The 12700-nt window shown below is 39.7% G+C and overlaps 1 protein-coding gene across 1 annotated transcript in view; it reads right to left on the reverse strand.

Moving 5' to 3' along the window:
• The window catches only part of RBM18 (RNA binding motif protein 18), a 20150-nt gene continuing 7450 nt past the window's right edge, over positions 1-12700 (reverse strand). The window contains exons 3-6 of the mRNA XM_038374570.2: positions 9948-10074; positions 8237-8323; positions 4504-4589; positions 1-2201 (exon numbers count right to left, since the gene is read on the reverse strand). Coding sequence (XP_038230498.1) covers positions 2042-2201; positions 4504-4589; positions 8237-8323; positions 9948-10074 — 460 coding nt within the window. The 3' untranslated portion in view covers positions 1-2041. The remainder of the gene's footprint in view (positions 2202-4503; positions 4590-8236; positions 8324-9947; positions 10075-12700) is intronic.

Below are 12700 nucleotides of genomic sequence, written 5' to 3' on the forward strand. Positions count from 1 at the left end.
CAGTTTAGACTTCTATTTATTCACACACAACTGTAAGAGCCTCAGCAAATGATCATATTTTAAATACAAATAAATATCACAATAGCTTTCAAAAGGGAACAACAGCATACCTGATTCAAATGTAGCTATTTCTAAATTCATATTAAAAATAGAATTGACCATTTTGTTTTAAATAATTAGTCTAAATCCTCTGAGGATTGCAAGTGGGAGACCATATCACATAAGTGTAAAAACCTAAAACAAAATGAAGACCCAGTCTGCAAAAAATTTTAGCAGGCAGCAGTGTCATTCATAGGGGATGCTAAACCTAAAAGGAGGCTCACTTTCTTCAGATACCTGGGTAACGAGAAAAGTTAGAAATCAAACAATCGCTAAAGACCTTTTAAACAATGATCCATTTCAGGCTTTGAAAACAGTGCATCTCTCATACAAGTGTAAAACTATGCTCTAGATAGATAGTATAGTGGCTTTAAGGACATTTTTATCAGAACTGTAATTATAAATTTCACTGTAAAATAGACGAACAGTTTTAAGCATACAAACCTTAGTTTGCCATAAAAATGAGAAACATTTGGTCTAGAGAGAAACCCTGGGCAGTTTAAAGACAATTATCTCTTGTTTGGAAATGTAATGGTTATCAGTCTGGGTAAAACATTCAGGCCTGATTGGCAAGGCAGAAAACTATATTACAGTTATAAGAACTTGCAGGGAGAGATAGAACGCCGTGACAAAATAGAAGTACATCTCCTGTAACAGTATGTGAAGCTGTCTCCATCATAACTTCCACGTGTCACGCATGTCCAACACTATATTGTGCACATAAAGGAACTAAACATTTGCAGTTTTATGGATCTTTTCTCAGATCTTTCGGTATTGCAGAGAATGTTTAGGGAACAGGATGCGCTGCATGCTTTTTAAAGTGAAATTCCAGTCCATTAGAGATAAATTGAACACTTTCTAAAGCAAAGATAATCCCTACAATACAGTAGCACCGCTATGCCACAGATCCCTGTCACCCATATTTTCCTAACAGTCATAACCAAGCATCTTTGCTAACCAATCAAAAAAAAGGAATTAGCCTAGTTTGGGTGGATTTCTGAGGTAGTCTTTCTGACATATGTCTCTGGGGCAGCAACATTACAGTGTCACACTGTCACATCTGGTTTATGGAGAATAACTTCTAAGGGGGATTACATTTATGCATGCTAGATATGCTACTGTAAAAACTTTAAACAGCATTTTCACATCATAAAATTCTACTGTTTTGCACATGAGATTTCAAAATCCATATTTTAAGTATTGCCATTTTAGAAGCACAGAGTAAATTCAATTGTGTATAATAATTTAATAATTCCAATGCATTGAGAGGGACACTTGGATTTCTACAACTGTTCTGAAATATTAACATTTAAAATCCTTTTGCTGTCCCATGGTTAGATCTGGCTTTAAATTAATAAATTGAGGTACAAAATAGATTTGCTGCCTTGTGTATAAATATTGAATGTATATTTGCTAAAAGACATTGCAAAACCCATTTTAAGTTTGTTGTATGGAAGATGAAAAGGATTTTTTATGGTAACTAGTGAATGTTTATCAAAACTCAGCGATTTCCCTCTGCTTAAAAAATATTTAAACCAAGTGGAACACTTCCTATGTTTGGGGGAAAAAAAAAAAACACAAAACTTTCTTAAATTTAACATTCAGAATTAAAATGGAACACTCCTTGTGTTTTCTTTTCTATCTGCATACTGGCTAATGTTTCTGGTCTTACTAATGAAACCAGACTAGCAACATGGATTGTCTAAATGTTAGTCACAAGTTTTGGATGGAACCTTATTTTTTCTGGACAGCATTCAATTCTGTACATACACTGGCAGTATGGCGCAGTTATCAGAAAATTTAAAATGTTATGTTACAAAACACTGTAGCATATACAGTGAGATTGGGAAGGACAGTGCCAGCTGAGCACAATCTACAAAGTACAAAAGCACTGGAGGTGTATAAAACAGTCTTTCTTGCTACCATTATCCATTCATAAGCATCATCTTCTAGATTTCCAGGCAGTTCTGGAGTAAGGAGTAGTCCTTTTTTTATCGGGTGGTTTGAAGTAGGAATAAGCTGGTGGCGCTGGATATTCCGCATCTGGATTCTCTGCCATCATTTTCAGCTTGGCTTCAATGGCTTTTATTTTTGCACTGACACTGGAAAGGGGAAAAAAGTGGAAGAGATAAGTCTAGTTTGTCTTTAACTAAAGACTGAACAATGTTCTCAAATAAACCAATGTCTCTTGCATCAGAATATTCAGATGTGTCAGGAGTAGTTAGAAGGTGGCTAATGTTACCTTCATAAAGGGAGTAAAGGTGGTAACCAACAATCTACCAGCATAAAGATTGATGTACAATTGCATTTTGAATGCTTTGCACATTTTGGCTAGTGGAAGATCTAACCTGCATTACTGCACAACAAAATAAGGATCCCCTCCCACCACACACACAAATAGATGTTCTCTTGTTTGCTTTGAACCAGGAAAGCATGCCTAAAGTCTTCTCACTACATGCAAGTACTGCTACTTTACAACTAGTCTGAGCAAGCTGTGATACCACCCAGGAGTCAGCCTCATACAAAGCCACTGGAAGTCACAGGGAAAAATGCAAGCCAGGCACTTCCTTCAAGCTCAGAGTCAATGGAATTTTCCAGTCCTGGGTTCGAGCACAACTGTGCTGCCATTAATATGGAGAGACCGTTTTTCCAGCTTTGTCAGAGCTCCTTGCAAAGGAAGAAACTCCTCCTCTCCCCCATCCCAAACTCCCAGAGCCCTCTGTCACCAACACTATCCTACTAGGTAGGGGCAGGACGGCACTCCCTTCTTCAGCTCACGGTAATATACTCCTCAGTCAGAGCACTGGGTGTTTACTACTACATCTCCTATGTTCATCCAGTGAAAACAGTCCCAAATGACAATGACCAGCAGAAATTGGCTAGTACTAGTGCAAATTTCTATAAATTTCAGACTAGTTTTCTTTATTTACTGGCAATTCAGTTATACTCAGTCCTAATCTCCATATAATGCTTCATTTATAGAGTGCAGAATAATTATACACATTTATATAAAACATTTCATTCAAGGATCACAAAGTGCTTTAAAAATATTAAATGTCACAGCTTCCCTGTGTGATTACAGGTAAACAGTAGTTTCAATTATATGGTTTCTCTTAGCGGACTATAGAGTGATCTCTTTTCTCACTTTTTTATATGGAGTCTTTCCTCTTGAATCTGCTCTTTTAGATCCAACTTTTTGCAACCATGGTTCAGAACTGTTATCTGATGAACAGAGGATAAAGTTATCTGCTAGTTTATTCCTTTGGAGGTGTTTAACTTGTAAATCATCAAGGAAACTCATTTTAAGAGATCAGGCTAAATCAAAATTAAGTAAGGAAGCATCTAGGCTTATAGTTTTCCCATTGGTGTAACAAAGGGACGTTCAGGGATTAACTATCTTTCCTGACTTCCAATCAAGAAAAACACGCACAAGTCTAAAAGGACAAGCTCTACATTGAGAATGAATTTCTCCACCCCGTCTGTTTATTTCTAAGATCTGTAACAGCCCCTCTCCCCCCCAGTACTTTCTGGCATTGAATGTGATGCGCAGTCCTCTACTCCTGCAGAGCTCTCTCACTGCATTTCTCTTCAAGACAAGGGCTCGATCATAATGAGAAGTGTTCAGTATTTTTTTTACACCAGCATTTTCACTTTCATTTTGGAGATAACAGGGAAACTGGAACATGTTTTTCTCATCTAGAATGTTCTTCTAGAGTCGTAAGTGTGAGAGGTTGGAACAGTTTCTAGGGCAGCTAAAATTGCTGTATTCAGAATATTGCATGGTGCACACTCTAATAAAACAGTGATCCTAGTGATGCATCCGATGAAGTGAGCTGTAGCTCATGAAAGCTTATGCTCTAATAAATTTGTTAGTCTCTAAGGTGCCACAAGTACTCCTTTTCTTTTTGCGAATACAGACTAACACGGCTGCTACTCTGAAAAGTGATCCTAGTGCGGCTACCAGAAACTGATAGAGAGAAATGGCTATTACTGAAATACATCTGAAAAATGAGGGCATCTTTGGCCAGGTGTGGTCATGGGACCTGGTCATGATGATGCATTACACTTGAAAAAAAATAAAATAAAATAAATATATATATATATATATATACATACACACATACATACATACACACACATATCTATCTATCAGATGTTTCATGTATCAATAAAGATAAAAGTTAAGTGTCAAAATTGCTCTGCATCAGATGAGTTATTTTGCAGCCTGACCCGCATTCAATAAGATACAGTAGTTATAGTAACCGTTTTAGTTAGGATCCAGAAAACAAAACACAAAAACAAAAAACCCCTATTGTGGGCCCATTTCTGCTTCCACTGAAGTCAAAGGGAGTTTTGCCCCTGGGCTGACTGATTTGGCCACATTTTAATTATGTGGGTTCCTACCTTAGGTTAGACTGGGTTGGCTCAGTGCTGGAAGACGGTTCAAGACTGATTGGAAGAATTTTTTCATTTTTATTATGATCATATCTCTGCAGGTGAGAAAAGAGACTTTTAGTAATGATATTGCTTAAGCGAACTTGAATTGAAGACAAAGGCTCAGAAACACCAGGTTTGCCGACACACTTCCAGTCTGGATTAATCTCACTTTATATTCTGCTGGCAAGCAAGAGTCTGTACAACTTTTACCAAAAAGCCTTTAGGTTAAGCTACACAGTAAAATGTAATGGCCCTTACAAACGTATTTATTTGAAAATGCTTCCATTTGGAGTTCACATATGGCTAGGATGCTGTATGATTATCATGTGCACTTTATTTTGGATCATTAAGGTTTATCGTACCACCATTTAACATGTTTAGAGTTGCTTCTTAGAAGTATGGTGTGTGGTGGTGGGGAAACATTCCAAATAGAAGATATAACATATGTTCCCGGAGCTCCCATTGGCCGGGAACGGCAAACCGCAGCCACTGGGAGCTGAGAGCGGCCGTACCTGTGGATGCTCAGGTAAATAAAGTGTATCGCGGCCCGCCAGGGGCTTACCCTGAACAAGCCGCGAACCAAGTTTGGGAACCCCTGGCCCAAGGTAAGCCTACCATAGGGTACTAATAGATATGACCTTTGTAGAAGCACAGCGCAGAACCAGAAGGGAACACAGAACACTTGTTTCCTGTTCGAATGCAGTCATAGGGAAATCCGCTGTGGAAAAGTAACTCATTCAACAACAGTTCAGAACCAGCCCCTTTCATCAGAAGGCAATTTGTGAGCCTCTTTTTTCTGACCGCAGTGGGCCTCCTGAAATATTTTCAGTGTATTCTACTTCCATGTTTCGCTTGGCACAAATTCAGGTTTATTTTTCTGTAGAACTGCTCAAAATGACAGCATCTAGTAAGGTTTTTTTCTTTTTAAAGCCTTGGCTGTTCATCTTAAAACTATGTAGCATGGTGCTGGTATTGCCTAAAATAAACACTTGTCACAATAGGCAAAAGCCTTCTGTAGTTAAATCTTTCCATTCAGAGAATTGCAAATGCTGTTGAAAACTGAACTAAGGTATTTTGCACATTATTTGCAATACTCCCACACTGCTCGTGCATTAGGTTTTTCTGCAGAATTCCTCTCTAAGCAAACATTTGCTGTACTGATTGAAATTCCATTTATGTTCTGACCATTTTCCATGCATAGAGAAGTGTGTAACATTCTACGAGAGCACTACAGAATTTAGAGTTAATCAAAAATGGAGACTGGGTTTCCAAGAATTTGTATGTACTCTAAAAAGTACTGAGCCCTTAGAGCTTGATAATTAAAAAAAACATGGTGGCCCTTTACAAGGCTACCTGTTTCCTTAGCTTTCAACACAAATACATGTGTGTATTTCACAGCACAAAGGCTGGGGGAATTCCATATGCAACATTCCACATTGGGTAATTTGCTTTTAAAAGCAGAAAGTCACTCCCAAAAATCCAATTTTCCCAAAGAAAATAATGAAAGATAGTTGTTAAGTACAACTTGGTAACTCAACGGCAGGGAAAAGACCACATACCGAAGAAATTAAAAGATAAGAATATGAGAATGACCATACTGGGTCAGACCAATGGTCCATCTAGCCCAGTATCCTGTCTTCTGACAGTGGCCAATGCCAGGTGCTTCAGAGGGAATGAATAGAACATGGCAATTATTGAGAGATCCATCCCTTGTCATCCACTCCCAGCTTCTGGCTGTCAGAGGCTAGGCGTGGTTCTCATCTGCGGGCTGCTTGCGGCCCTATCAGTACAGAGCTGTGGCCCATGTGACATCCTCGGGACCATACAGGTAGTACTGGATGTGGCCCACAATGGTAAATAGGTTGAGAACCATTGGACTAGGGACACCCAACACATGGGGTTACACCCCTGGCCATCTTGGTTAATAACCATTGATGGACCTATCCTTCATGAACTTATCTAATTCATTTTTTAACCCAGTTATACTTTTGGCCTTTACAACATCCCCTAACAAAGAGTTCCACAGATTCGTTGTGCATTATGTGAAGTGCTTCCTTTGGCTTGTTTTATGCCTGCTATTAACGTAATTGGGTAACCCCTGGTTCTTCTGTTATGTGAACGGGTAAATAACACTTCCTGATTCACTTTCCCAAGACCATTCATGATTTTAATAGACCTCTATCATATCCCCCCTTAGTCATCTCTTTTCCAAGCTGAAAAGTCCCTGTCTTTTTAATCTCTCCTCATGTGGAAGTTGCTCCATACCCTTCATCATCTTTGTTGCCCTTTTCTGTACCTTTTCCAATTCTAATATATCTTTTTTGAGATGGGGAGACCAGAACTGAATCCAGTATTCAAGGTGTGGGCGTACCTTGGATTTATATAGTGGCATTTACCAACTTCTTATACAGAGGCACCGACTTCCCCAGTTCCCGGGGGATGCTTGATCCCCGCCCTGCCCCAGACCTTACCCCCCACTCCACTCCTTCCCCCAAACTCCCACTCCCTCTCCGCACCTCTTCCTGCCACCACTCCTCCCCCTCAACCCAGCGCATCCTGAATGCTGCTGAACAGCTGATCTGTGGCAGGGGCAGGAGGTGCTGGGAGGGAGGGGGTGGAGCTGATCAGCAGGGCTGCCAGCAGGAGAGCTGGTGGGAGAGGAGCTGATCCGCGGGGCTGCTGGTGGGTTCTGAGCACCCATATTTTTTCCCAGGGGTGCTCCAGCCCTGGAGCACCCACGGAATGGTTCCTAATATTCTGTTTATTTTTTTGACTGCTGCTGCACATTGAACAGATGTTTTCAGAGATCAACTATGACTCCAAGATCTCTTTCTTGAGTGGTAACTACATACAAAATGATGGGATCTAAATTAGCATAGTTGGGATTACATTTTCCAGTGTGCATTACTTTGCATTTATCAGTACTGATCAATCAAAATTTGCTAGTCCTTACTACAGTGCCTCTCAGAGCAAAACCAACATGTGTTAAAAGGAAAGGTAAAGGTGATTTGTTTTTAATAAGAAATGTGTTGCTTTATAAAATCAGAAGTAAAAGAATCTACCACCTGCAGTGCTTTAGGAAGCAGAACAGAAAAACTAGGAAATGCAGAATCAGTGACACACCCTGTCCAAAAAACAGTACTGGGGAGAAGAAGTGATCTATATCCTCAGCTTCAGGACATAAGCCCATCACTAGCTGATCTCTTGTGTGCAAGTTATTATGGAGATTCTAAGACCTTCTTTTAAAGTTCCTGGCCAGTGCTGTAGACAGGATGCTGGCTTTGATGGATCACTGGTGTATTCCTGTGTGCCAGTTCCCATGTTCCTAAATTTTACTGAGATTATATCAATACAATTGATAAAAATCTGATCCTTAATATTTAGCATGTACAACTGATCATGATAAAAGACAAGCAGTCAGTCTCAGGAAACATTCAGTACACAATTTCCAAAGGGTGAAAATATGTAAGAAGTAAGATGGGCAGCAACATTCGTACATCAGGATGTGAACAAAGTAAAAGCTGAAAATAAGATCACACAAGAAGCTTACACAAGTTCTGAATGCTGAAGTGAAAAGTTAAGGGTATAGAGAAGGACAATTATGCAACTCTCCCTGCTTTTGATCTAACACAGAGAGAAGATTTTTGTCTCAAATTAAGCATCCTCATAAGGCAGTTGAGGTTTGCAGTCAAAAGCTTACCTTTACTTGTGCATGTGCCCATCGCACCACCAGTTTCTTGGAGAGGGCCAGTTTACCATTGAGACACTGGATTGCTTGTTCTGCTTCCTGCACCGGAAGACAGTTCAATAAATAAACCAACTTAATTTTCTATCAAAATCTGTCCAAGAACCTTTTCTTCCACGTATAAGACTGATTTACAGGGACAGCTGACTAACATCATAGAATTAATCTATGCTACTGTTCAGTTAGTGTTTCTGGGAACCCCAAACACCCATGCAAGCTACAATGCCCTTATAAACCATTTCAGAGATTACTCACAAGGAAAACTCTTTTACTCAAGGCAGAATAAAAGCATCACAGAAACTTTCAATGAACCTGATGTAAGGAACATTGGAACAGTATTTCAAGGAGGTTTAAAATTGCTCGGTTTCCTATGATAAACACCTACAATTCACTATTTGTATTTCTCTCAATATTGCTTGCCTAAACTATTGATTTTACACCTGGACTCTGTTAAATAATCAGTGTTAGAAAGACCTGAGAATGAGACAAAGAGATAGAATATGAAGGTCAGCCACAGACCACATAATACATCACGGATTTCCTGAATCCTTATTATTAACTGGCTGATCCAGACCGGGCCCTACTGGATCCTGCTATTTCTTCCTATCCGGCTTATTTGTCTGTAGCTGCCTCTGAAAAATGAGCTTCAAAAGGTTCCATTAAAGTCATCCTGGCTTGCTAAAAAATTGCGGAAGATGGGGGCAGGGGGGAAGACTATAGTCATTAGTATGTTGTTTGCTTTAACTGTGAGTTAATTACTTTAAAAAGCATTAAAGTTAGAATTACAACAGCATCTTTCACTTACTCTGCTGCCCCACAGTGCTTCTATGCAGTGATCCCACTACTGTTAGCAACCTTCATTGTGGTATTATTTTCCCCAGTTCCTCCCTTCCATGCATCAGTGCTCAAGTATTACTTCCTGAGCCACAAGGGAGTGATACTGAGCTGTATGTTGTGGCTTTACTCCACCTCCTTATTGGTGATACAGCAACAAAGGAGGAAGGCTGCACAAAACAAACACACTTTACCTGTGCCGCTCTTCACAGCTACACCCAATCCTAGTTGAACTGTGACAACATTTGTGACTATGATACTACAGGTAACTGAAATTTCAACCCACGCTTTATAATGTCAGATAAACCTCACAGGGATCAGAAGGGAATATTTCTTCCCCACACCCCCAATGGGTGCACAGCGTTACACAGGTGGAGAATGGTATGAGGGTGGGGGTTTGTGTCTTCCTGAAGCATCAGGATCTGGAAGACTAAAATATAGGGAGAAAACAGCAGTGGTAGTCCTAGGTTTAGTATGCTACACAATATGAAACTAAGAATGGATATGAGTTGTCAACAAGCACTTTAGTACCCTACTAGATTACCATCCAGTAAATCTAATGGCTTGCCCACTAGAATTAGCGTCAAAAAGCTTTAACAAAACAGCCCCAGGGAGGCGATGGGGGAACCATCACTGTTACTTCTAGGGACTGCACCATATGGGTGGGATGGGTATGCAGAGAGGTTTATGTATTGCAAGGCACTTGGGCATCTCCTTTTTTCCTTCATTATTGTCTTCCATCTCATCTTTCAGTTGATGAAGCTAATTTAGACAGTAAAGGTAATCAGCCAGTCACAAGGATCAAATGTTAAGAGAAAAAAAGCCAACATACCTGCTTGGTTTCAAAATTCACAAAACAGTATCCTCTGGGCTGCCCCTCCAATGCACCTGACTTATGAAAGAGAAAGTCAAATTGCTTTACTTTGCCAAATTTCTGAAGGAGTTTGAGGAGGTGGTATCTGAAAAGAAAAAACACAACACAGACATTTATAGGCAACCTTGCACAGGAAGTTACAACAAGGAAATTTTAAAAGGGTGAAGAAGTCACCACATATAATTCAGTGACTTAAATCCTGTCTCAAATGTGTTCTCTTAAGAGTATGCACCCACTTCCATATATTTGCCAACCAGTCTAGTATACAACATCCCTCTGTGAATATCATCAGTGGCTGTTCGTCAACTCACAGCACAAAAGCCTTAGAACTTAATCCATCCTCAGCAGTGCCATCTGAAGGGTTTGCAGTCTGGGCTAAATTGTGAGTTAGTGACATTTGCCTGACATCAAAATCAGAGAATCAGCCAGATACTTGAGGACAAAAGTAACTGAGAAGTGACAGAAGACCAGTAGAAGCTGGTCAAATTTTGCTTTTATGTCAGCCCACTGAGACCTAGTGATATGTTTCTGGTTGAGGCATATAACCATTGACATGCGCTAACCGTTTAATTTCAGCTATGGACATGAAGATTACAGGCACGTCGATTTAACATTATCTTGCTCTTTTAAATGTGTTTTGTTAAACAAAGTATAAAAACCAGCCACAAAACTGCACATACTACTAAGATTTTGCACTTGATTTGTCTGCTTTGCAGGCTAGTGCACTAGACACACAATATGGACTAATTTTGTTGGTTTAGTTCAAGCTATTTCTGCAATTTCTCTGAACTTCTGTTAAAACAATGAGGAGTCCTTGTGGCACCTTAGAGACTAACATTTATCTGGGCATACTCTTTCGTGGGCTAGAACCCACTTCATCAGATACATGGAGTGGAAAATACAGGAGCAGGTATAAATACATGAAAAGATGGGAGTTGCCTTACCAAGTGTGAGGCTGATCTAATGAGACAATTCAATTAACAGTAGGATACCAAGGGAGGAAAAATAACTTTTGTAGTGGTAATAAGAGTGGGCCATTTCACAGTTGACAAGAAGGTGTGAGTAGCAGTAGGGGGAAATTAGGTTTAGGTTTTGTAATGACCCAACCACTTCCAGTATTTATTCAGACCTAATGTGATGGTGTCCAGTTTGCAAATTAATTCCAGTTCTGTAGTTTCACGTTGGAGTCTGTTTTTGAAGTTTTTTTGTTGAAGAATTGCCACTTTTAGGTCTCAGAGTAGCAGCCGTGTTAGTCTGTATTCGCAAAAAGAAAAGGAGTACTTGTGGCACCTTAGAGACTAACAAATTTATTTAAGCATAAGCTTTCATGAGCTACAGCTCACTTCATCGAAGGCAGGTCTGTTATTGAGTGACCAGGGAGACTAAAGTGTTCTCCTACTGGTTTTTGAATGTTATAATTCCTGATATCAGATTTGTGTCCATTTATTTGACCACAGTCTCTGGGTGATGGCAGCTGATTTGAGAAGAAAATAACTGGACCACACTTCACCTGGCTAGACTTCTTCCTCCATAACAGGAAATATTACCTAGGAGTTACAGCAGGGAACTGAATCAGGACTCTTAGGAGCCAATGCCAGGTCTAACAGTGACTTGCTGTACAGGTATAGCAAGTCACCTGACCTCTCTGTGCCTATTTTCCACTATATTAAATGGGTAGAATACTTGCCTCTCTACCTCACACTTAATGTTTCCAAAACTCTTTGAGATTCTTGAATGAAAGAAAGAAAAAAAACCAAAACCCAGCATATGCACAAACTCATAAATTCAGTGGTTGACCCACAACTGCCAGCATGTCAAGGACCTTCAGCAAGACACGTGAATAGCAAGGGCGCGCAGACATTTTCCCTAATTAAAGCCTGTTTCAAACATCTTTTCAGGCTACAGGCAAGAAAGTTCCAGGAATCTGAGTAAGCTTCTGGGACTGGCCAAAGTGGACATGCAGGATGTATAGTGTTAGAGGGTAAAGGTGCAACAAACCTTCAGGCCAGTCGTGGATGTGAAAGTTGTTTCAGAGTGGATTAATCAGATTTTAATTGATTACCAGAAAAGCCTTCCACCTCTTACAAGCATAGATGAAATACTGATGTGTTATTTCCTAAACTATGTTCTTTCAAAAGACCTGTAAACCCTCAATTGCTGCTTAGGGGAATATGAACAAAATAGACATCAGAAAATATATTGAAAACTTCTAAGCAAAATGGAGGAATTAACAAGATGCTGGCAAACTTCACCACTCTCTCCCTTCCTGTTGCATCCAATGCTACCCAATCAACAAATTCAGACACTACTGAACATCCATTTCTAGGATGTGCACTCCTGAGGTGCTAAATTCCTCAAGATATAGAGACCATTCCTTATTGCATCCTCCAGAGCCAGGAAACATGTTGAAATTCCAGGGCCTTTTGAAAGCCATTTTCACATAATTAATGTTTTATTAGCTATTTTTAGGAGTATGAAAATAGAGCCCTGACCAAACTGTTCTTTCCCCAAATATTGTTTCAAAGTAGAAGGAAACAATGTTTCTGACCATATTTTGTTCAGAAACAAAAATACCCCTCTAACTTATATAGCTACCTTGCCAAAGGGAACAGAGTTTGTTTTTCTTGTGAGAGCCCACACATCCAAATAGTGACTATTTATTTTTACTTTCTTGGCAGCAGAGTGGTAGTTTGTAAATGTCCTAAAAATAC

Source organism: Dermochelys coriacea, chromosome 16, assembly GCF_009764565.3.
Source record: "Dermochelys coriacea isolate rDerCor1 chromosome 16, rDerCor1.pri.v4, whole genome shotgun sequence".
NCBI lineage: Eukaryota > Metazoa > Chordata > Testudines > Dermochelyidae > Dermochelys > Dermochelys coriacea.